The sequence below is a fragment of the Mus musculus genome, chromosome 1 (genome assembly GCF_000001635.26).
Source record: "Mus musculus strain C57BL/6J chromosome 1, GRCm38.p6 C57BL/6J".
In the NCBI taxonomy this organism is placed as follows: Eukaryota; Metazoa; Chordata; class Mammalia; order Rodentia; family Muridae; genus Mus; species Mus musculus.
The window spans coordinates 91,199,604-91,225,639 of record NC_000067.6 but is presented as its reverse complement, the minus strand read 5'-3'; the positions used below and the strand labels follow the sequence as shown (position 1 = coordinate 91,225,639).

The following is a 26,036-nucleotide window of genomic DNA, read 5'->3' as shown; positions in this document are numbered from 1 at the left end:
GATAGTTCCAGGATAGCCAGGGCTACACAAAGCAGCCCTGCCTTGAGGTGGGAAAGAGGGAGAGGGTCACTGCTAGTTTTTCCTTGGGAACATGCTTCCTGCCTTGCCCTAAGGATGAGGCTCCTCTGACTGGCCACTTGGTCTTTCAGGAGATCAAACACCATCCTTGGGATAAGGCAGAGGGCTTGCATATGCCAGGTCATCTCCCCCATGGCTACCAGAGCTGAATTAGTTGTTCAAGTACACACAGCTAGAACAGCCAGTTGGGGTCTGACCATATCACCCTTCACCGGGAAGTGATGCCCATCCGCTGGGACGGTGGCAGCCAGATGCAGAACTGAGAGTGTTGTTCTGTCTTCTGAGAGCCCTATTACAGGACGTCCCCCCAATATAATGTGGCCTGGGGAAAGGAACTTTGTGTGTAAACAAACACAGCATAAAGGTCACCTTGATTTCCTGTTTTAAAATCTGCATTTTCAATGAACTGCACACACTGGGAACCCCCCCCCCCCACCCCCAAGGACGCCATTAAGGAAACCATTGCCTTCCATCATCTGGAGTTAATCTGATGGAGCAGTCCTCCAGTTGGACCATCGAGGGTGTCTCCTCTCTTCCGCTCCTGGTCCCCACGGGCCCTTGTGCACATGGTAATTATGTACTTGGGATGAGTTCCTACAAGAGAAATGACTGCAAACAGACACTCAAGACTTCTGCTCCACACTTCTGACTTGTTTTCAGGAGGATACCGCTAATGCTCATTTTTGAGGAATGGATGGAGATCCACTCCCAGCGGACCAGGCTTCCCTGGAAGGCTGGTGTACAAGCAGTCATCCTGTGAGAGGGGTCATGTGTGAGGGGTCTTGGGCTCACTGCTCCCTTGCCTGTCCCCCTGCTTAGCTGAGCACAGGATGGCCACGCTCTGCAGATGACCTCAAACCCCAGCCTTCTTGGTTTACTGGAAACCCTGAGAACTTGTTAGTATGCGCAGTTCCGGGAACGAGGCACTGGGTCAGCTTCATCTCCCAAGTCAGCTCCCTGGTTCTCTTGCAGCTTTTGGATTCTGTGACTTATGCATGTCTTGTTTTCCCATCCTTTGGATTTCCATGTCAAAGTCCGGGAAGGCAGGCTGGTCTCTGGTCTCCAGTTCAGGTCACAAATGAGCCCAGTCTTATTTTCTTTTGCATTTTTCCTCTGTCTCTTCTTCATTCTTCCCCACCCTTCCCCCTCATTTTCTTTTTTTTATAAACAGGCTTATAAATCCCAGGTTGACGTCAAACTCACAGCAATCCTTCTACCTCAACACCCCAAAGTGCTTTGATTCCAGGCACACGCTGCCATAGCTCAACCCTATTTTTCAGATTAATGCTGTCACTACTGTCCATGGCTTCCCAGGGACAGAAGGGACAGTGCTGAGTGGAGGAGGAGGTCACATCCCTGGCACCTCTTGGCCTTCACTTGTCCTATGCACTAGGGTTTCTCAGAGAAGACAGGGTGACCTTTAGGGAAGGGACACAGAGACAGCACCCTCTTCACGTGCTACTCAGCCGAAGCTTCTGGCTCACGGTAGGCATTCTCTCTCGCTAGTTGTTAATTCATGACTATTTCCAAGTACTAAGAGCAGGGGCTGTGCCAGTCAGTGGTGGTGCACACCTGAGAGACAGAGGCAGGAGGATCTCTGAGTCCAAGTCCAGTTTGGTTTACAGAGCAGGTTCCAGGACAGCCAGAGCTACATGGAGAAACCCTGTCTCAAAAAACCCAAGAAAGGCAAAAAGAAAGCAGGGACCATGCAGTAGAGGCCAAGGGCATCAGAATCATTTGGGAACCCCTCAACAAACTCAGGGGATCTTTGACTGGGTGTCATCTGGTTAGAGACCCTGCGATAAACTCCTCAGCAAAAGACAGATCTCCACGAGTGGCTTGATTTCCTGTATAGGTTATTTGTACCCAGACAGAACACTTCCCAGGTTTAAGAATACTCTTTTAATCACAAACTGTGCATCTACAAACACATCTGTGCAGTCTTCCTTGGAGTTCAGAATGCCCACAGTGGTGATGAAGTGTACCAGAGACCTGGTGCTTAGAACAATCTCAGAGGTAAGCAGAGGCAGGCCCCTGCTCCCCTGCTAGAAGCCTCTGGCTAGGGCATATTCAGCTTAATGCAGAGCCACTCTCAAGTCCTGTGCTAACTAGGCTAGAGCAGGATGCAAGGTGGGACCTGCTCCTGATGCTGTTGCTGGGCTAGGCCCATGGTTCCCCAATCCCTCATCACCTGGGATACCTACACGATGCCCTCTGTGCGCTTGCTCCTCCAGACCACCAGTGCAGTCATGAGCAGCGTGACCGTAATGGGGAGCGCAATGAAAGGGCAGAGGATGCTGTTGGGAGGGTCCCGCAGGGCCCTGCCCGAGATGGGGCACTTGCTGAAGTATCGATGGTGGACAGCGATGAAGAATCTGTCCACTTCCGGATTGGGCCAGAAACAGCCAATCGTGTGCGCCACGTGCTTGGTGCAGTAAGTGAGCTCCCCATAGCTCCTGTGGATACAAAGAGAGGTTGTCAGGAGACCCAGCTGGGACTCAGCTTTGTCTGGACAGAGGCAAAGCAGTCCTTTCCCTCCCCCACTCTAAAAGCTCAGGCCTCAAGGCAGAGTTCTGGCTCTGGCAGGTGAGGACCCTAGATAGCTCACACCAGTCCCAGAAATCCAGCTGTCAGAAGGTGAGGTGCCCAGTGCCAGCTAGAGCCTTAGGCCATAAGACTGAGGACCAAGCTGACAAGCCCTGTGGCCATTCATGCTCCTGTTAACAGCTTACCTAAAGGTCCCCATGAGCTGGTCACCTACAGGACTCAATGACAGTGGGATGTGGGGGAAGCAGATGTTATGAGCCAGGATCTAAGGGAGACCTGCTTGCTTAGGCAAAGTCCTTGGAGTTCTTTCATATTGATTGATTGGTTGGTTGGTTGGTTGGTTGGTTGGTTGGTTGGTTTAGTGAGTGTGTGAGAGATATCATGTGGCTTCTGTGGAGACAGTCCACAGAGAGCAATGGAACCCATGGCTCCCAGTGGGGCTTGGGGCGCAGCTGATCCTCACGCTTCATCCATAAGTGTATGAGATTCCTTGTCTGTAGCTGTGTATAGACTTTATGTGTGTGTTATTCTCACTGGCTCTGTGGGACCCTGTTTGTGTGTCAGTGACTGTATACACAGGACTCTAATCTAGTTTTGGTAGGTGCTGTCATGGTTGGTGGCTTTTTCTTGTCAACTTGACACAGGCTAGAGTTATCTGGGAAGAGGAACCTCAATTGAGAAAATGCCGTCATCAAGATTCCCTGTTGGAAAGTCTGTAGGACATCTTCTTGATGGTTGATATGGGTGGGCTCAGTCCACAGCGGGTGGAGAGAGATGCCAGCCCTGGGCAGGTGCTCCTCGCTTGTATAAGGAAACAGGCTGTGCAGGCATGGAGGGTACACCAGTAAGAGATATTCCTCCACAGTCTCTGCTTCAGTTCCTGCCTTAAATGCCGGCTCTGACTTCCCTCAGTGATGGCCTGAGTGTGTGACCTGAGGAGCTGTAAGCTGAAAGAAACCCTTTCCTCTCCAAATTGCTTTTGGTCATAGTATTTTTATCACCACAATAGAAACCCTAGGAAGTGGAGAATGAGAGAGAAAAACACGTGCTATTGACCTCTGACCTCCATATGTGCAAACACAGGCAAGTGTACCTGTATTCACATGTGTACACATGCATATACCAAACACACACACACACACACACAGAGAGAGAGAGAGAGAGAGAGAGAGAGAGAGAGAGAGAGAGAGAGAGTGTACAAGTGCAAGCATCCGGTTCTCACTGAACAACCATAAAACCTCACACTTGCTGGGATCCATCGGAGTTGGGCTATAGAGCTCCAGGTCACTTGAATTTCATGAGTGAGCACAGAGCTGAGACCAAGTGAAGGAAGAGAAGACTACTTAGAGAAAGTGGGGACCAGCTCCAGGTAGCAACTGATAGCACCCAAGTTTGTGCCTGTGTGGCATTGCTGGGGCCTGCAACTCTGGCAGGGCTGCTGACTTGCTAGTTTCCCATGAGAAAGGTTCCACTGGATGCTGGATAAGGATGGGGAGGGCAGGGCACAGGCACGCCACACCACACAGTTCCCAAGTCCTCTTGGAGCAGCAGCAGCCATTGCCCTCTTTTTTTTAAAATTACGTATTTTCCTCAATTACATTTCCAATGCTATCCCAAAAGTCCCCCCCCCACCCCACCCCCCACTTCCCTACCCACCCATTCCCATTTTTTTGGCCCTGGCGTTCCCCTGTACTGGGGCATATAAAGTTTGCCTGTCCAATGGGCCTCTCTTTCCAGTGATGGCCGACTAGGCCATCTTTTGATACATATGCAGCTAGAGTCAAGAGCTCCGGGGTACTGGTTAGTTCATAATGTTGCACCTACAAGGTTGCAGATCTCTTTAGCTCCTTGGATACTTTCTCTAGCTCCTCCATTGGGGGCCCTGTGATCCATCCAATAGTTGACTGTGAGCATCCACTTATGTGTTTGCTAGGCCCCAGCCTAGTCTCACAAGAGACAGCTATATTACGGTCCTTGCAACAAACGCTTGCTAGTGTATGCAATGGTGTCATCGTTTGGAGGCTAATTATGGGATGGATCCCTGGATATGGATCCTTTTGTCTCAGCTCCAAACTTTGTCTCTGTAACTCCTTCCATGGATGATTGTTTCCAATTCTAAGAAGGCATTGCCCTCTTGTTATGGGCATAGCACCCTGCACCACGCCTAGTAGAAGCTTTTCTCATATGAGTGGTCAGGAAACTCTGCAAAGGCCAGCCACCCTGCTGTACCTCAGTTTCTTGGCCCCAGACATGAGGTGTAGAGAACCACTGTTGGAGATACCATGACTGAGGGCACAGGTTCATTTAAACTGAGGCTGGATGGGGACAGAGATTTCCCCATTCCCTAGTGACTCTGGCAGCAGCTGAGCTGTGCTATGGACAGCTGGGGAACTTCTCACCTTGACACAGGCAATCAGGTGTTACGTAACAATTTCCTCTAAAGCTAGAAGCCCATTAGACACAGGAAGTTCAGGGCTGGAGTGATGGCTCAGCGGTTAAGAGTACTTGTTGCTCTTGTCAGGGACCCAGGTTCATGTCTCAGTACCCATGAGGTGGCTCACAGCCATTCGTAACTATAGTTCCAGAGGACCTTATGTCCCTTTCTGACCTCCATGAGCACTGCATGTACATGGTACACCAACACACATGAAGGCAAATACTCATACACATAAAATAAATCTAAAAAAAAAAAGAGCAGAAAAGTTTGCAAAAAGGAAGGCAGGTGGATCTTTGTGAGTTCAAGGCCAGCCTGGTCTTCAAAAGCAAGTTTGAGGCCAGCCAGGGCCAGCAACACAGTGAGACTCTTTCTCAAAAGAGATAGATAGATAGATAGATAGATAGATAGATAGATAGATAGAGCTATAGATGTAGATGTACATGTAGATATAGATGATATAGATAAGATATAGATGGATGGATAGGTAGATAGATAGATAGATAGATAGATAGATAGATAGATAGATAGAGGAAGTTCTAAAGACAGGCTAATTAGGACTCAGGAAGTCCTTGAAACCGTCCAGACACACTAGGTCCCTCTGTCCCCTAGCTTACATACACTATAAAGCCGCTGAGGACACTTAGCTCAGGCTTAGATCATCTAGCCTGTCTAGAAGTCTCTCCCTGACCTGTCAGGCTGCTTCTGAGTCATGCTCCAAGGTGCAGCCTTCGTGAGTCAGCGCCGACTCTGGGTGGGCTTTGGGTAATGCAGCTGCCTCTGAGTCATCTACGCTCATGAAGTGACCCTTCTCCCGGATTCCTGCATGTAACCCCAGTAAACTCCCCACCACCATCACTGGAGTTTGGAGAGAGCCCTACTTTGGTCTGTTGTTTTCCTATCTGGGGTGAGTAGATGTTTGTGTAGCATCTCCACAGGACAATAGGGGATAGTTGGAGACTGAGGGACTGTCTTTCTGGGCCTGTTTCCTGAACACAGCAATGACAGTTGTCTGCAGGGGGAATCTAAAGTCTGTGGGACACTGACCACAGCAACAGAAAATCCTTAACCCATCTCAACTCTTGACAGATTGACTGGAACCCCACCTAGCCGACTGCCAGAGGAGGCCTGCCTGCTTCTATATGCAGATTCTTTTTAGTTGGCCTCTGACACACCTGAAAGCCCATTAGTGAGTTGAAAATAGTAAAACTCTGCCCGAAAACAGCAAGAACCAAAAGATGATGACCTAGTCTGTGACTATCAGGTCATGATGGGGTATAGAGCTATTTAGAGCTGGAACTAACCTCTGGGAGGTGGGGAGCTAACCTGTGGCGTCGGCTCAGGTCAGGGATCAGGGTGGTCTCCTGAGAGCCTGAACTGGTCCCCCAGCCTCTCTGGCTTTCTCTCTGGCGATGGCAGCTCGTGCTTCTGAACATACCCTACCATTGCTGTGTGCCACTGGTTCCTTGTCACAACCTCTGAAACTATGGGGTAACTAGCCTACCTTAGGGTTTCGTCGTGGTAAGGCTAGACGGGGGCTTTAAAATGACAATGTCCGGTCTACCAAGAAAGGAAAGGATTATACATAAACAGATGGGGGGGCTTCAATGGGGCTCGAAGCCTAGAGAGTCAAAAGGGTCTGGGTGTGGCGCACAGCCTTGTCATCCCAGCACTTACAAAGCAAAGAAAGGAGAATCTAGAGTCTCAGCTCAGCCTAGAACACAAAGGGAGGGCCTGCCTTAAAACAGGATGGGGGGAGAAACAGGAGGAGGACGGCAGGAGGTGGAAGAGGAAGCTATAGCAAGAGAGACTACTGGGATTAGAAAGCATCAAAGAGCATACTTTTGAGCCCTCGTTGCATTTTCAGAGGACTGGGATTCAATTCCCATCACCCACATGGTAGCTCAGTATCCTTATTGATTGGGGCACCAGGCATACATATGCATGCATGCATGCATGCACGCAGGGAAAACAGTCATATAAAATAAAATAAACAAATCTCATCTTTAAAAGGCCATTCTTTTGCTGCACTGCATGGCAGGTGGAGGGGTCGGTGAGGTGGAGGTCAAGATAGGAGAACTTACACAAACTGAAAGACCGAGGAAATGAAAGGAAGGCATTGCAGAGGGCTCTGAGAGCTGTGGGCACGTCCTACCATCACGTGCAATAAATTCCAACTTATCCATCACTCCCAGAAGCGGGAGTGGGATGCAGCAGAAGAGATATTTGAAAAGATAATGGCCTGAGACTTGCCCCAATTTAATGAAAGACGTTAAATAAAAACACTCAGGGTCAGAGAACCCCAAGAAGGATTAGAAACAAAGCAGCAGCAACCAACAAATACACAGAGACTACCAAACACACATTAAAGCCTAAATAATGGAGAGTCTCAGTCATAAAAACACACAGAGGGCTCAGGATGCCCATGGGAACTAGTGCTGACTTCCCTCCAAGGTTGGGCAAGCCAGAGACCACAGGCCAAGGAAGTCCCACTGCTGGCAGCCTAGAAGCCAGCACTCAACATCCTTTAAATATGGGGATAAAAATAGGGGCTTCTTCATTTTCATTTTAAACAACTAAAGCAGCTCAGAGAGTCAGCAGGCCTGCACTTTAAAGAAGGTTAAAGAAAGTTCTTCAATCAGAAGATAGACCAAGGAGGACTCTGGATCCATACAGAAAAGGGAAAAGCCCCAAAATGGTGGCGAAGAGATTAAAACTATCTTTTCTTACTTTAATCTAGAAAGTCTATCAATGGAGCAAAGGCCAGATATCAGCCCTGAGGAGACCCTCAGGGCATCTAAAAGGCTTTTTTTTTTTTTTTTTTTTTTTTTGGTCAAAAGTGGAGGCTTTCCAAATCCAGGCATTCCTCCGCCCAAGTGTATCATGAGATCTTTAAATTGCTAGGCCAGTTTGCCACAGGCCTCCCCCACCCTCAGCTGCCTTTGTGTCAGGCACCCTGTCCAGATCTTTCAGCCCACATCAGTGGTAATTCGGATGAGACACAGGGAAGGAGAGAGTGGACAACCCTCTCCCCCGCTCACTGGCCCTGGGGTGCATGGTCTGAGTAAGCAAAAGATCCAAGGTTCCGTTAGAAAACACACGTGGGAAAAGCTGTAAGAAGTTGAGACAGCCTGGATCTCATCATGAGATCCAACACAGCAAGGACTAAATGTGTTCTTTAAAGTCAAAGGCCACATTTGCAGTTGACACTGGTTAACTGAGCACTGGTGGTGTAGACTATCCTTCTCGACCCAAACCCAGAGATGGTTTTGATGACAGAGCACCCAGAACAATGTCTTCTGTAGCCTGGGAATGTCTCTGGCAGAAGATGCCTTCTCTCTCTCTCAGATAACCAGAACAGTTCAGAGTCCCTGATTCTGGAAGCCAGGTCACCACAGATTACACTCTACGGCTGTCTGGGGCTGAGTGTGTAGCCTGCTATTCTGGGACCAGGATTCTATTTTTGATTGAAGCCACCTATGCCTAAAAATATCTGTGGTGCAGGGATGGCTGCCCACTGGATCCCGTTTGTTTAGGCAGAAGTGACAGCTGAGGTTTTCAGTAACAATTGTGCATGCTCTGTCAGTTCGGATGAGATAAAAGGATTCCCCTTAGAGGTTGGACATGCCTCTGCTAAAAGAACACAGAGATAGCCAGAGGACCCAAAATAGTTAGAAAGCGTGCCCTGGCTCTAACTCACTAATTTTCAGTTCTCATGTAACTGAATAATTATCCTTTTTAGGTTAGGACTTGCTATTCTGGGTTTCTAAGCAAACTTTGCTTGGAATGTCCCAGAACACTTCAGTGGGAGTTTTCCAAACGCCTGGATCTCGAGTCATGCATGGCTCTGGGCTCCTCGGTACGTGGCAGCGCACTGATGCACACAGTGAGGCTGCTCCTCTGGGGATAACTTGAGGTTGCAGTTGTTCCCCCTTCTGGCCCCAACTTCCCCTAACAACGAGTATCTGAGCCTGTGTCCTGGCACACATCATCTGGGTTTGAGTCCCAGCTTCCTCTCTTCTCTCAAGCAACCATAAGGACTTCATCTCACATGGCCATGTGTTGGTAACCTCATCTTAGAAAGAGGATCGGCCCCCTCCCCAAATGACTGGACAGACTAATTAAATGAAGTAAAGGGACAGACGGAACGGGCCCCTCAAAGCCACAAATTTTCTCCTTGCCTCTTCTCTGACGACCACTAGTGTGAGGCTCACTGTGTGCTTTGTGTCCTATAAACTTCTGTCAAGTCTGACTAACAAGGGGCATCTAATTCCTCAGAAACTCCAAGGAGAAACCCTGGGGTTTGGTTCACTGCCTTGGCATTTGCCTTTGCCTCCCATCCCCAGCATGGTCACAGCTTGGAAGCTCTAGCAGCTTCTAACACTGTTGAGACAGGATGCTGTCCCACCCCCAGCTGACCCACTTGGGGCTAGCCTCAAGATCCTGGTGAGATGCCAGCTGACACGGGTTGATGGAGGGGGTGGGGAAGCCAGCAAACAAACATGCAGACAGAGAGGTCTGTGGCTGGCCAACTATGTATTTCTTCTGCAAATAGAAATAATTGGTGAGCACATCAGAAATGCTCTTGGGCAGAAACTTATGCAGAAACAAAGGAAGCTAGGTATGGAGGGTTGCCTGCAATCCCAATACTCAAGAGGCCAAGGAAGGAGGATCACAAGTTCAAAGCCATACTATACTACCTAGGAATAGCCTGCCTTCAAAAAAAAAAAAAAAAAAAAGTCACAAGGCATGGGTTCCACTCCCAGTATTTCATAAACCGATCTGTGTGGTCCATGCCTGTAATCCCAGCACTTGGGACGCAGACAGGAGGATCATGAGTTCAAAGTCATCCTTGGCTACGTACTGAGTTTGAGGCCAGCTTGGCCTACCTGAGACTCTATCTCACAACAAAACAAAATGTATGAAATGTGGACAAAGGCAGCAAGAGGAGGTGCACACTGAGGTCAAGATGATGAAAGTCAGAAACCAGCACATGGGAAAGGCACTTGGAGGGACCTCTACTAAGAAGTCAACTTTCAGAAAGAATTCTAGGGTGCAGGTGCAGGCAGGCACATCTTTCCATGAAGATGCTGAACAAAGCAAGTGGGTTGGTCCACATGGCAGCCTAAAGCCTGCAGATCTGGTGGAGTGCCCCTGTAGGAGAGCCATCCTTCAGGGGCTGTTCCCAATGCAGGGACAGTAGGCTGTGCTTCTCTGCACTTAATATACATTATTTTCATGGTTGCGTGGAAGTTTATTTTAGGAAGAAAACTACAGCAGAGGCCACTGTATTTCTAATCAGTGCCTCATTTCTGGGACAGCAGAAAGTGGGCAGTGGCATACCACATGGGACAGCCGCCTTCCTATTTCCTGGAGGTCACTGTGGCCTCTTGGGCATTGTAGGGACTAGGGCTGTCTGGGATGGGGCATGGCAGGGTCCTGTAGGTAGGAGGTGGACCGCTCTGACCCTCACTTACAAATGGGCTCTGATCCACTTTGGATATCTTAGCTCTCCTTTCCCTGTTGTACTGCTGGGACCTGATCCTAGTTAGCCTGTTCAGAACAGTCACCATCAAAGCAGAGGGGAGGGAAAGCAGAGGTCCTGGCATGCAGGCGAGCAGGCCTGGAGGCTGCTGCAGGGCAGCACAATGCAGTGCGGAACAAACACAGGCAGAAGGGCATTTATAGCACCATGGCCCAGAAATCCCTGTGTGTGTGTGTGTGTGTGTGTGTGTGTGTGTGTGTGTGTGTGTGTGTATGTGTGTGTGGTGTGTATGTGTGTATGTGAGTTGTGTATGTGTGTGGTGTGTGTGTATGTGTGTGTGTGGTGTGTATGTATGTGGTGTGTGTGTATGTGTGTGTGGTGTGTGTATGTGTGTGGTGTGTATGTGTGTGTGTTTATATGTGTGTGGTATGTGTGTATGTGTGTGGTGTGTGTGTGTGTGTGTGTGTGGTGTATGTGTGTGTGGTGTATGTGTGTGTGTTGGGGGTTGGGGGTCTGATAGATATACACAGCTTCTCATCTTCCTTGGGGAGGGGAGCTGATCATGCCTCCAAAGTTTAGCCCAAAAGTATTGCAAAAAGAACAAAAAATATTAAGAACCAACAATCTTGTCAAAAGTCTCCAGATCCATATTAGGCAGCAGGGAAAAGCCAACAAATTCCGAAAATAAAAGTCATAAGACAATAAATATTCCTTGTCTACAATACTGAAAACTAAAATGCTAGCAAAAAAGAAAAAAGAAAAGAAAGGAAGAAAGAAAAGAGAAGAGAAGAGAAGAGAAGAGAAGAGAAGAGAAGAGAAGAGAAGAGAAGGTCGGTCGGGCAGTGGTGGCGCAAGCCTTTAATCCCAGCACTTGGGAGGCAGAGGCAGGCAGATTTCTGAGTTTGAGGCCAGCCTGGTCTACAAAGTGAGCTCCAGAACAGCCAGGGCTAAACAGAGAAACCCTGTCTCGGAAAAAAAAAAAAAAAGAAAAGAAAAAAAGAAAAGAAAAGAAAAAAGAAGGATACTTTTAAAGAATGCACTCTACAGAAATGAAAGGTGACAAGCAGTTCAAGAGTCACCATGCTAAAACACTCCATTAGGGCAGCCATGGAAATACAATACTGCATGCATGTAAATGCTAATAAAATCAGCTCCAAAATGAATTCTGAGAAAAATGTAGAATTGTGAATTATTATTATTTAATATAATAGTAAGCAAAAGTCAGGAGCGGTGAATGGGAGTCCTGTAATCCTAAGACTCCAAAGGCTAAGACAGAAGGAGGTTTGATAGACAGACACATCTTCTCATCTTCATAGGGGAGGGGGGCTCCCCAGGAGTTGGAGGCCAGCCTGGGTTACCCAGTGAGGTCTCTGTGGGCTATGTAGGGAGAATGTGTATAAAAGAAAATCACTAAATATCCAAATCAAGACTTTAAAAAAGAAAGAGCCAGTGAGACAGACGGGGGGGGGGGAAAGCCCTTGGCTCTGCAAACCTGGCAGCCTGAGTCCGCTTCCTATGGGAAAGGTGGAGGGAGAGAAAGATACCACCAGGCTGACCTCTGACCTCCACATGCATGCTGTGGACTTGCAGCCCCTCCCCACCAGCATTCCCGCACTGTGGGAGGGGTGTGTGTGTGTTTAAAACCAATAAAAAGGAACTTACTGATACATTAAATACAATAACATGGATAGGAAAATTCAAAAGCTCTTTCTCCCTTCTTTCTCTCGATCCCTCTCTGTTCTCACAGGTTTCCAGCCAGCTTCTCTTTCTGTCCTCTCTGTCCTCTCTGTCCCCTCCTTCTCTGCCCTCATGGCTCTGCTCCCTCTCTGTCTACCTCTACCCGTTTTCTGGGTCCTCGTTCCTTTCCCTCCCACCAAATAAAGTGGTTCATGACTTTAGTCCCACCACCTGGAGGCCACCCTGTTCTACACAGGTCCAGGACAGCCAGGGCTTATACAGGGGGTGGGGTGGGTGGGGGAACAGGCATGATTCTTAAGAGCCTAATCTAGGGAGAGAAAGAGAGAGAGAGAGAGAAAGAGAGAGAGAGAGAGAGAGAGAGAGCAAGAGCAAAAACATCAACTATAAAACCAGTAAGTAAGTTAGAGCAGCAAATTAACATGTAAATAATATACAGTGCCCTGTGCATAGGGCTGCACGCCTTTAATCCCAGCGTCCAGATACAGGGCAAATATATCTCTGCAAGTCAGTCTTCTTTATGAGACCTTGCCTAAGAAAGAAAGAGAGAGAGAGAGAGAGAGAGAGAGAGAGAAAGAGAGAGGAAAGGAAAGGAAAGGAAGGAAGGAAGAAAGAAAGAAAGAAAGAAAGAAAGAAAGAAAGAAAGAAAGAAAGAAAGAAAGAGAGAAAGAGAGAAAGAGAGAAAGAGAAGGAAGGTAGGTAGGAAGGAGAGGCACAGAAGGCCTCCGCAAAGTGCCCACAAGCTTCATCTAGCTGTACAGAACACATTAAAGTCTGTCATAAAACCACACTTCAACCTGTCAAGGGAGAAAATACCATTTGATATTGAAAAGCTTTTGATAAAAAGTCACTTCTTTCCCTCCTCCTCCTTCTTCCCCTACTTATCATTATTCTGAGACAGAGTCTTATTATGTAGTCCAGGCTGGCATCAAACTCACAATCCTCCCTCCTGGGCATGTACACCATCCTAGCACACAGCTAGTTCTGAAACCTCCTCTCTCATGAAGAGGCCCTTTCCCTCAGCAAGCACATGCTTCCATTCCTTGTGGGGCCTGAAACCATCCCATCAGCCAGGAAGGGGCCTTCAGGGCAGTGATTGCTGCCTTTGGTGGCAGAACTCAAGATCCCCAAAACAGATGGCAGGGACTTTCTGCCATGGGCAGAGGCTGCTGCCTGGACTGCAGAAAGTCTTGCTCAGTCCAGCACAGTCAGACATTGAGTGAACAGCTAGGGCTACCCGGGCAGTCAGTCTGCACAGAAGGTCTCCACTCCAGCGCAGGAAAAAGCAGCCCACCCAGCTTATTGGTGGTATTCAGACAAGCCAGGGAGATGCCCAGTGCTGTAGGAGGCAGCAGACACCAGGGCACCTTTCCCTGGGTTCTGGGAGATGTATGAGGGAGCCTTGCTAGTTGTTGGACTAAAGCACTTTGACACTTTCCTAGGCTAGGGAAGCGTGGGCAGCGCCAGTGGGATCTGAGCCAGCTGTGTCTCTCTGATAGTCGCACGGAGTGGTGTGGGATGTGCAGTGGGGGGAGGGAAAAGAAGGACACTCCACAAGTGATCCCTGGCTGTGCTGTGCCATGCAGAGGGGAGCTGAGTGTTAAGAAGTCTCTATGCTCTGCCAGCCTGCGACTTCCATTAACCATGTGGCTGGCAAATGAGTATTTTAAGATGATGTTGTCCAGAGCTCCTGACTTTGGAGCAAAGCCATTTCCCAGGCAGTACAAGGGTGTTGTTCAAGACATGGCAGCACGGGTGAGGTTGCCAAGACCCTGGGGTCAGCAACCAGCGACAGCACTACAGGCCTGGTATAGTACCTCTGCAGTCTCAAGTCACTTCCCTCACTCGTGTGCACACACGACACTCGCTGACCACCACTGGGCATCTCTTCTCTCTTCTCAAAGCCAAAAATTGGAACAAAGATGGGAGAAGGAATTCTGGGAGGATCTGGGTGGCAAGAAGGAGACTCCCTGCTGCATTGTGGATGCCCAATGCATGCAAGCACTCAGAGGCCCAGAGAACAATGATAAAAATGGCAGCTGAGATTCCAGTGCCCACCAGAGGGCACCACTCACTACAGCCTTCAGACCTAGGCAGAGGATCCCTGGGGAAGCCTGGTTTCTGTGTGAGCACCTGGTCTGCAGTGGTGAGTCCTCAACTCACCAACCTATGGGAAATGCAGCCCACACCCTGTACAGTCAGAGCTGGGACTCTCTCTTTGATCCCAGGAGAAGGAAGATCTGAGGGTGGGGGGTGGAGGTGAGGAGACATCGGGAATGTGTTTCTCAGAGGGGTAGTTTGACACATCTGTGGGCCACATTGCTTGGAGAAGGGTATCCCTCTTCTTCACAGGGCCCTGGTCTTGCTCGGTTAACAGAGTTTGCTGTTATCCATCTCCACAAGTGATGTCATCTGCATGACTGCTGAGCTGTGATGGAATCCCCACTCCTACATGGCCATCTGGGATAATGGTCCCAGAGCTAAGAGGGAGTGCCACCGAGCAGAGCCCAGGACAGCCTCCACTGCTCCCAGAGAGAGAAATGCCCAGCCAAGGGGACTGCTACAGTCCAGAGAGCCTGCAATTTGTTCTTAACATTTCTGGGGATTGAGACCGAGCTTGTAGGAGAGTGGGGTACAATAATGCCACACACTCCAGCCCAAACCCAGGCCTGGGGCTCCTCTGGCTAATGGCTGGTCGTAGCTTAAATATTTGCTCCTCTCCTGAACCTTGATGACCTCTCAGACTTCCATAGCTAAGACCAGCCTGCAGAGAAGCAGGTTCCATGGCAATGGGGGAATGTGGAACAAGGCAGATGTCAGGATCCAGGGGGGCTACTGAGACCAAGACAGGTCAGGCCAAGTCCCCACCACTTGGAATCCATAGACATCTCATGTTAACTAAAGGCATATGAAATGAGGCTTTAGGTTACAGTCTCTTATGGCTGGCTTGTGCACGCATGATAAGCCTAAGATGGCTGAAGGCTTGCTTGCTTTTCAGAGGGCAGGAAACCATGGTACCCTGCTATCACAGTGGGCTAGCCTTGTGACAGTGGGCATATGTGTTCCCTCCACAGACCAGGGTACTTGGTGAGGAATCCTATAGAGAGATCACAGAGGGCGAGTGCAGAGCTGGATGAGCCAGAAGACTTTTCATCTCCCATCCCTGCAGCTCCTTCCTCTCTCTCCTGAGAAGTCTCCTCTGTCCTGGCACCGTGTCCCTCTGTCCTCCTTTCTCCACCATTCCCACTCTTCAGGTTCCGGGCCAGAGAGAAGTCTGGGCACCTCTGCCAGGCCGGGAGGAAGAGAAGTTTCTAAATCCATCACTGGCCCCACATGCAGCTGGCTCTGGCACAGATGCAACCCATCGCTGCCAAGCCAGCTCCCCACGGAGAGGCCCCACCAGGAGGGTGGGCACAATGCCACTTCTGAGAACAGGCCTGGTCAGGCACCAGCTCCTGGGGCTTTGAGATGAGGCAGTGTTAACATTCAGCAAGCATCCGAGGCAAAGTCACAGAATTTTTTGCTAGTGCTGGCATCAGGGTCTGGACGGGGGCTTGTTCTATGTCAGTGAGCCCAGCCCTGGGGGCTGAGGACACAGGGCACAGTGGCTGACTACTGAGGCACAGGGAACATGTGGATTGAGTGTGATCTACCAGAGATCTCCAGGGACCCTCTCATGGGGACCCTCTGTGTAGCCAAGAGACGCTGACCTTGACTCCAGCTTAGTGAGGGTAGGGTATACGCAGACAGGGTAAGGCCCAACAGCTCCCACACTCTTGGGGACATGCCTTTGTCCAAGCCTGGGATTAGGCGTGACAGCCGGGATGCTATATTTGGATGCTGCCATCCAGGGTTGCTGTTGTCCTTACAAAGCACGCAATGGTAGCTGGAAGGAGGGGGCTGTCTCCTCCAGTCTACCCTCCACCCCAGCTTCCAGGCAGCTATCCAAAGCTTGCCTCTCCCCATCCCTTTCTTCCCAAGAAACTGTGACTCTAATAGCAGCCAGCAGACTTACAGGGCCTATCTGCCGGGCTTCCTGAATGTGTCCTTGAGCTGTCCTCCCTGCTGTACCCCTGCATGGGACAACTCATCACACAGGTTACCAACTCACTGTACCACATATGGCCCTCCTGTCCTAGCCCAACCTCTTTCAAGGGACTAGAGAAGGGAAGGATCTGGAACATTCTACTCCTGTAGTGTCCACTCTCAATGCGACTTTGCAATAGCAAGTTACTGTTCACAAAGCCTCCATATTTGCAGCTTTAAGTGGGTCCAGGTGGTTGCCAGCAGCTTGTACTGACAACCTCCACTGAGGATCCCTGCTTCCTGGGAATGCCCCTGAATGCTACTTGTGACGCAGCCTTCTGCCTCTTGCTAATTCGAGGGTCACTGAGACATGCCAGCAGGTGAGATCATTTGTCCCAGGACTTGGCACCGAATTGGCCACCACAGATGTAAGAAGCGACCATTGTCAGGTGTGTAAGATGCCAGACCAGTGTGAAGGACATGGGACAGGATGTGCATCAAGAGTTGTCGATCTATAGCGAGAATGGGAAGCATTGAGGCAGGAACCTCCCGGTGCTCGCTGTCACTGCAGGAAGCCTTACTAACTGGATGGATGGAGGGACTGTCCTTGACTCTGGTTGAAATCTGGGACATGAGACAGGGAGGAAGTTATGCCTGAGAGAAATAGGAAGGGACTTGAAGTTGAAGCTCCCTGAAGAAGGGACAGTGGCCATGGCTTCTCTGTGTACTTTAACTTCCTGTCTTGACATTGTTCCAGGCAGGAGGCTGGTGGCATGCTGGATGCTGGTTAGGAGTGATGTCCATTCCTACCTGCTATTGGGTTAGACCCCAAGGAAGAACATGGGTTCCTTTAAGGGGATACAGCTCTAGGAGGGCAAAGAAGGCCCTGTCCTGCTTAGTCCTTGGTGGTCAGCACCACTGGCCTCGTGCCTGTCACATTCCCAGCAAATAACTACTGAGCAGAGTCAATCACTTGTCTTAAAGCCTTCTCTCAAATACTTAGACCCTTAACTAACTTGTCAACGGATACCCTCTCCAAAGGGGATAATAGCCATGCCACACTGGGACCTCAGCTCCTGCAAAGGTCTGTTCAGTCTTTGAACATGTTAGGCACGGTGTGGCAGCTACTGTCCCCACTGGAAGGGAGAAGCCAACAGCTTCAAGGAATATCTCCTTTATTCAAAACCATCCTGGTTGTAAGCCTGGGTCATAGAAGAGCTGCTATATACCAAAACCTACAGAGCCTCAGACTCATCTGGCTTGGGGGGTTTACTCCCACCCAGGGCCAGCTGCAGAAGGGGACTCAGGTGCCCATCCATGTTCTTTATCCACAATTGGCCTCGATGCAGGCACCAGGCTCTGCTTGCACCTTCCACTTGGCTGTGTCTCAGGAAGGAGTCTTTTGAAATGCTGCCACCCCTTGGATCGTGGAGTCATAAAGGCCAGGCAGAACTTCCACTGTGTCAGTGCTCCAGGTGGCCAGGCCTGGTTCCATGTGACAGCAATGGTAGCACTCTGGTCTGCTGAGGGAAATTATCCTCAGACCTAGGGAGTGGCAAAGGTTAGCTCTTGGCACCATGGTGTCAGCTGACAGTCATTGCAACATCCAACCAGGAAATGTTTTTTACAAAGTGAAAGGCCAGAAGTAAAAACAGACCTTCTAGAAGAATGCAGCCAGAGAGAGGGTGTAGCGGCCAGGAGTAAAAAAGGGTGTAAATGTGGTCAAAGGATGGGTGGGACACAGTCCTTGCAAAGAGCAAGAGGTGGAAGAAGGTGTTAGATTTGCAGAGTCCATGACTGACAGTGTGAGGACACTATCCATCCTTCAAAGACCAGACCTAAGAGTTGCTACACAGGCTGATGTCCACATAGTTGAAGGGAAGCCACCATCATAAGGTTTCATCAACACTTTAAGCTGAAAGTCAGACTTCCAGCCACATATCCATCAACCAGCCAGTCAATCAGCTGTAATTGCTCCATCTTCTCACCTAACATTGACACCAAAAACAATGGAACCCAGGGAGTGGAACTTCAGGGAACATGCAAACTTGTTACCCTGTCAAGCTGTCACGTGAAGGTGGCAGGAAGCACCTTAGGCAATCTGAATTCTGTGAATGTCTTAAACGCACAGCTTATTTCTAATAATAGATTGAATTTTTAGAATCTGTACCGAAGGGAATGAGGGTGTTAAAAAAAATAATAAGACACTTGTAAATTAACAACCCATCTGCAAAGCGAACAAAAGCCAGATCAGAGCCAGGGTTGCTAGGATGAGATGCCAACTCGATGATATGACTGTACAAGAGAGACACAGTAAAACAGTCAAACCAAATAGAGAAGACTGAGGGAGGGGCGGATTTTAAAACATAAAACTGCAGGTGGTGAGGAGTGAGTGGGAGGGGAAGAGAGATGTAGGGAGAGAGGAAGGGAGGGAGAAGGGTTGGAATCAGAAATTGCTGCTTTTGTGGAGAGGGACACAACTTGTATGGATTGTCAAGAAAATAAACACAAGGATACAAATGTGTGTGTTTCACACATCTGGGTTGGCTGGGTGAAAAATAGCTTACCAATATTACAGTCTCACTTAAGAAGAGAAAACATATTTATATCTCAACAATAGGGGGAAACAGTATAGAAAGAGGGGGAACACCTAAGAAGACAAAAGGTGGAGTGTCTGAGGGAGCAAAGAACGCATCCCTTTCCCCATAGGTGCCTTTGAAAGGAGACCCATTGCCATCCACCATGGAGGTGAATCCCAGCAATCGTGCAGGAGAAATACTGACAACAGGAACACAGAGGACCATCAGAGAGCCAGCAGCCAGCAGCTGAAATGTCGCCTGCCAATGTCAGTAGGAGACTAAGCATCACCAGAAGCTGAAGCCAACGAGATTCTGTGATGAGAGTTAGGCGGTAGCCTTGACAATACCAGGTCACACCGTGGCAGGCCCAGAACAGAGCGGGAGTGCGCATGCAGATCCCTGATAGAAAAGTAAGACAGAAAATGATTCTTAAATGTATTAGAATTGGAGACTCTAATACCCATTGTTATGTCCAGAAAATGGAGCTGCCCGGCGCAGGGACCGGCGCTCACTGGGTGAAGTGCTTAGGTCCCAAAAGTTCCTTAAGAGAAAAATGAAGCTTCAAAATATACCCAGGGAAGGTTGTTGCTCTGTGGTGCCACACTGAGCACCGCCCACAGAGGATTACTAAGGCTCCATGCTGCCTGCCCCTGAGAAAGGCCCACCAAGTAATGGATGAAGTGGGGAGATTTGAGTTGATTTTGAATTCTGGCCTGAGGATGGTTGGAGTGACAGAGCACGTGGAGGGACACTAGCTATGACCTCCGCCCACCCAGCTATCCCCCACAACACACAAGATGCGGCACCAGGTGTATGTGTTCGTCTCGCTCACCACAGAGCCTCAGAAGGCAGCCCTGGAGAAGGCTCTCAGAAGCCCAGTGTGGGCACCTGGCTGTTTCAGTCTGCACAGCCTGGATGGTTCAGGAGCGTTCTGGGCCAGGGCCAGGGCCAGGGCCAGGAAACAATGTGTCCACAGGGAAGTGGTATCCAGTTACATCACTGGATACATTCCACCTGCTTGCCTTCCACGTGGTAGGGACTGTTGTGGTGTCCCAGGTCTGAACTTTTACTTTTGAACACATTCTATGGCAGCATCCTGCCTCTGAGGTTTTAAAACAAGGCAAGTGGAAATGACAACAGCCCACGGGAATGGCCACCATGCCTTGGCCACCATGCCTTGGGGTGCTGCTCCCCTACCTGTATCCCCCAAAAGGAAGATGCCCAGGAATTGGGACAAAGGGGAGTAAAAAAAAACAAAAAACAAAAACAAACAAACAAAAAAAACCAAAAAAACGATGCAGTGGCTATTGGACATAAAGGAATGGCTGTCACCACCCCCTTCAATAACCTCCCTGGGGGTGAAGGAAGGAAATAGCCCGCTCTACTCCCCCTCCCCCCTGCCCCTGCCCACCTATCCAAGCAGGCTGGCTCCACAGACCTTTGGCTCTGAGAATCTTTGATGGGACTCACCTTGGGGCAGGCATTCAGTGTGCAGCTAGCTGATCCCAACTGAAATGCCATTGCAGCCCGAAACTGCTTCCTGCAAACTCTCAAAATGAAGACAGTTCCTTCAGTGTGTGGAATACAGAGAGCAGCAGTTGCTAAGATGGCTCTGGGTGGGCAGACTGTGAGCAGTTGTACCTCAGCTTGGTACTAGCGGTTTATGCTCTGTACCACGCCACCAGCTATTTCTACAGCTGTCACCTTGGAGGCAGGTAAGGGTTTTTCCATGACCTTTGCTTGCTAAAGGGAAGTAAGAGTGTATGGTGGTGGGCAGGGAGTTGCCTTGGCCCATGCAGTGCCTACTTTAGAACCTGAAACACTTGACCTCCAAGGGTACCCAGCCATTGGCCCTACTAGGCCAGAAAGCCCTTCCAGTTTCCTACCATCACACTTGAGGTCACCAGCCCCATAGCCACCAGGCTCTCGACAAGTGTGACCTCAGGACTCACTTGGTACATGTCAAGTTCCAGGGTGGGTGCCTCTGTGGGTACACCCCCATGGTAAATGAGGTAGCCCCACAGTGGCAGGGTAGGGGGATACAGGCCAATAGGTTGCCTCCTGTGCCAGGCTCATGGCAACATGGCTGCCCTATAGAGTGTAGGGGGAAAGTATACCCCACTATTCTGTGAAGCAGGCAAGCAAATATGCACCGGGAGATGCTTGTGCCTGCCTACTATTTTAGAACCTTTGGAAATCTAAGAAGCAGCTTTTGCTCTCGATTCCTGTTGAACTTCCAAACATAGGCACCTCCTCCAGACCACTAGAAGCTGAGAGAGTTTCTTGCCTCAACTCTTGCCCTGGACACACAAAGGAGGCTGTGTGTTCCAGCCATAGCAGGGCAGCCATTAGGCCTAATCAAGACAAAGGGGTCATCGCACCCTGCCTAAATCAATTATTTTAAATAGATATGGTAGTTCCTACTCGGATCACAGGATTCTGGGTTACTTTGCACGGCAGGTCTTAGACATTTGTCCTTTGGTTAACCAATGGCATGGCCACCTTTACTCCTGGGGTCCCAGGAAGCCCTACCTATAACTCCACAGCTCCTCAGAGAGTCTTCATGGCTCAGACTGAGGTCAGCAAGTTAAAGCTACAGCCCTGGGAAGCAGCCTTGGATCCTCAGCCTCACAGATCCTGACAAGTCCTTAGAGGACTGGGCCCCTGGAATTCAGGACAGTGTAAGATACTAGGAGGTAGGGGCAGATGGAGCCTGTGTCTAGATTGGCGTCTGTCTGTCTTTAACATCTTTCTCCTGCCTAAATTGACATCTCAGAGCCTGAAGCTGTAAGCCAACTGTGCTGCTTGGCTCTTTTGTCAGTTTGAAACTAGGTCATCTGGGAAGACAGAACCTTAACTGAGAAAACGTCTCCATCAGATCTGCCCATGGGCAAGCCTGTGGGGGGAATTCTCTTGATTAGTGATTGATAGGGGACCCAGGCCATCGTGGGTGGTGCCAACCTGGGCAGGAGGACCTAGGAGGCATAAGAAAGCAAACTGAGAAAGCCACGAGAGGGCCAACCAATCTGCCATGGCCCTTGCTTCAGTTCCTGCTTCCAGGTTTTGGACTTGGTTGAGTTCCTGTCCTAACTTCCCTGGATGATGGACTGTATGCTATAAACTGAAATAAACTCTTTCCTCTCTGGGTTGTTTTTGGTTTTGCTCTTTATTATAGCAACAGAAAGCAAAATAGGACACCAACTTAGTATTTCTCGTGAAGTGGGAAACCAGCCAGTTTCTTTGAAAAAATTGACAACAGTACCATACAGTCCAGTTGTTCTATTTCTTAGTTATATAGAAATGAGGTTCACCTGTGCTCATGCATTCTCTGAAACACTGATCACAGCAGATGAGAAGCAGAGAGAGGCTAACTGTCCATCATTGGATGACTGTGTAAATGCAACATCACACACACACACACAACTGGACGCTATTCAGCCATCAGGAAGAAGTAAGCACTGCCCATTTTTGACAGGGACAGAAATGAATTCTTAAGTGAGGGAAGCCAGGCACAGAGAGAGAAACACATGACGTCACACATACATAGGATCAAACATACTGGCCAATAAGACAGATGAGAACAGAGGCTCGTGATCGAATAGTGGGCAGACAGGGCAGGGAGGAATGGGGAGAGGTTGGGGTTAAGTAACTGAGAGAAACAAAGAAAGCTGGCCTGAGGTTGCAGAGAGAGACAAGAGACAGAGACAGACAGACAGAGAGACAGAGAGAGACACAGAGAGAGTAGTACCCACAGTACTGTTTAAAGAGAGGGAGGAGTGGTAAGCTGTAAGGATAAATGTTTGTAACAGGATGTTTAACCTGACTTTAAACTTTACACAAAGTGCATGTATATCCAGTGTCACACGGTGCCCATCTGGTGTGTCCAATCCCTGTATGTTTTTATGTACTAGTTTAAAAATTAGGTTAGGGCCGACAAGCTGGCTCAGTGGGTGAAGGTACTTGCTACCAAGCCTGATGACCTGAGCTCAATTACTGGGACCTGAAAGGTAGAAAGAGAGAACCAACTCCAGAAAGTTGACCTCTGACCTCTATAAATGGGTTGTGGCATATTTGCTCCACACACAATACTAATGAAAAATAAAAATTTTAAAGTAGGCTGAAAAGAAACAAAGAATCTACTTCTAGCTGGATCTGGAAACTTCCAGATCCTTCTGTGGTTTTTTGCCTTCCCTCTCTCTCCCAATACCTGCAGTGAGGTGGTAGGGAGTTTCCCATGACACTTTTTTCCATGTTCTTTCTACCTTCCGCAGTTAGATAAAGATTCCTAGTTAATACACCAGATGACATTATATTTCCATTAGCAGACCAGGACTGTGGTTTAATGAGATAACTCTAGTAATGACAGGTTTCAGCCCAGCACACGGCGAGGTCATGCACTTTGCAGGTTCTTGCTGGGTGCTGCTGACCCAGAGATGCCCTGTGCTGCCCTCAAGGACTCTGGGTAATCTTGAGCCTCTCTTCCAACAAGCATCCTGACAGATCCCCACCCCAGGAGAAAACAGATGAGAAGCAGAGCTGTGGGGGGTCACAGTCAACATGGAGAGCGGCTGTGGAGTCCTGGGCCAGTGTGAGGACCAGGCTCTCGGGTGCCTTTGTTACACACCTTGCTAGGTACTCCATTGCAGCACTCAGGGCAGAGCTGAGAGGATGGGCACAAGTTCAAGGCCAGCCAGGCCTATGTAGGATGTTCCATGTCAGCTTGGATTACAGAATATCAAAAAACAAAACTCAAAATTGCTGCATACCATGAGCATGCAAAAATCAAGTCTGGCTGGTTTGAAATTATCCCAATTCTCCCAGTCCAGTCTCTGTGTCCTCGAAAGGGTTAGGGTGGAGGACAGACTTCGTAATAAGTGAAACAATCAGGGAAAAGATACAATTTGATTCCTTCTTCCTATATGTAGGGATGTGCTCCAACCTTGCATGGGTGCAGCTGCAACCCAGCAGGACTATAGAAGCTCAAAGAAAAGCTAGTGTTGAACTCAGACATGAGGAAGAGTGACAAATCTGAGGGTTTTTTTTTTGTTTTTTTTTTGTTTTTGTGTGTGTTTTTTTTTTTTTTTTTTTAATGCATGTTGCTGGGCAATGAGACATTCACCAGAGGAAGTGAGTGGGAATAGAGAATGAGGAAAAGGGTGGAGGGCAGGAGAGAGCTCTAACTTCACCCAGTGTATCCACACAGCCAGGCCTGGGACCCATTTAGAAAATCAAACATTAGTCTGGATACTGTTGGGGGAAATTGGAGAGAGTGTGTAGCATACACCATCAAGAGAATGGGAGGTGAATGGGCCTTACGGGGTCCATGGGAAGAAATTCAATCCTGAGACTTAAGAATTCACTGATATGCAAGCCCTATTGATTAGATTCTCAGTCTGCTGCCTGTCCCGCAGAGTCTGCCAAATTCTCCAACTGTGAAGGCCAATTCTTTCATGTGTGCATGTGACACATGTGTATGGGTCTCTGAGGAGGCCAAAAAAGGTGTCAGATCCCCTGAGGCTGGAATTAAATTACAGGCAGCTCTGAGTGGATGTGGTGCGTCTGAAACCTCAAGAAGAACAAGTGCTTTTAACCACATACCATCTCTCAAGCCCTCCAGTTCTGAGCCTGCTTTTTCCAACAGCTAAGCCAGTAGCCAGCAAACCCTAGCAAGTTCCCTGTCTCTGTTTCTTTCACCACTGTGGTTATAGGTGTGTACAGATCTCTCTCTCTCTCTCTCTCTCTCTCTCTCTCTGTGTGTGTGTGTGTGTGTGTGTGTGTGTGTGTGTGTGTGTATGTGTATGTGTGTTAGAGAGGTCCTGGAAATCCAAAATCAGGTCCTAATACTTGCCCAGCAAGTGCTTTTACCCACTGAGCCAACTCTCCAGCCTCATAAGCCAGTTCTTAAAGTCCCTATAAAGAGGGGCTACCCATGTTTTTTTTTTTCTAACTCTGTGTGGTTATACTGGTTCCATATAATCCAGTGCCTGAATGTGTACACACATGTATGTATGCATGTGCATAATATGGGGTTGTATATGTCTAGACTCTAATATGCATATCTGAGTTCCTAAATTTCCTACCCTGATAGAAGCAATGGGGCCTCATTGAAGAAGTGGCTGATTCCCAGCCTGGGACTTAAAAGATAAATGTGGGAAGTCAAGGAAGTGCTCAGATGAGGACCAACTGTGTCAAAGAGCAAAGGCCAATTTGAAAGTTCTGCAATGCAAGGACCTGAACGAACTCGGGGAGCTCTGGATTAATCTTGTCCACTTGGGTAATCCAGGATGTGCTCTCCACATTATGGCCGCCAGGCTCGTGTCTTCAGTTCCACCTGCAATTTAACTCCCTATCACCACGGAATGCAGCGGGCTCACAGGACCCAGAGAGGAAGGCAGCGATGTGACTAGGGCATAGACCTGGAGCTTGTAGGCCGGAGATGACCTGCTGAGGTGCTGCCACGATGTGGACCCTCCCTGCTGTGCAACCCGGAGGCTCTGACCGTGGTCACCTCTCCTCGGCCTGATGCTAACCATTCCTCCTTTCACATCTACAGCCCATGGTCTCTTGTTCTTCAGAGCATCCTTGTGCCGCCCTGTCCATGCCTGCCATCCTGCCAATCGTCACCTTGCTGTCATTCTGCACAGGCGAGCAGTCACTGAGCTACGGGGGCAGGCAGTGCGTGCTTTCCCTCAGGGCCCTACTGTGTCTTCCCTGGATCCTAATAAATGAAACTTGCATTTAAATACAAACTGCTCAGCTGAGGCTGAAAGCCAATTAGCCCTAAGAACAGGCTGTTCTGATTTTAACAACCTGTCCCTTCTCCTTTTCCAACTTCTGATTCATTCCTCAGCTTAGCAGAGGAGGCCAGATGTCTCCGAGCAGCTCGGTAGGGCAGAGTAAGGAGAGGTTGGATGAGAACCCCGCCTGGCCCCACTGTACCCTGTGCGGTTTGTCTGGGGGCGCGTGCAGGGGTTCAGGCATTTTGTACTGTGATGATTGCTTGTTGTTGTTTTTTTAAAGGTTGATTTATTTATTTTATGCATATGGGTTCACCACCATTGCTCTCTTCAGACACACCAGAAGAGGGCACCAGACCCTATTACAGACGGTTGTGAGCCACCATGTGGTTGCTGGGAACTGAACTCAGGACTTCTTAACTGCTGAGCCATCTCTCCAGCCCCCATGATGATTG

General features: G+C 49.0%; 1 protein-coding gene across 5 annotated transcripts in view; it reads right to left on the bottom strand.

The window, feature by feature from the left end:
- Window positions 1-443: 443 nt before the first annotated feature.
- The window catches only part of Ramp1 (receptor (calcitonin) activity modifying protein 1), a 45,375-nt gene continuing 19,782 nt past the window's right edge, over window positions 444-26,036 (bottom strand). For 2 of the 5 annotated variants that reach the window (XM_017321671.1, XM_011248050.2), the window contains exon 3: window positions 1,961-2,534. In XM_017321671.1, coding sequence (XP_017177160.1) covers window positions 2,279-2,534 — 256 coding nt within the window. In that variant the 3' untranslated portion in view covers window positions 1,961-2,278. Of the gene's footprint in view, window positions 2,535-18,849; window positions 19,244-20,314; window positions 20,394-26,036 lie in introns of those variants that run through there. The other 3 variants (NM_001168392.1, NM_016894.3, NM_178401.3) reach the window with 3 other exon arrangements.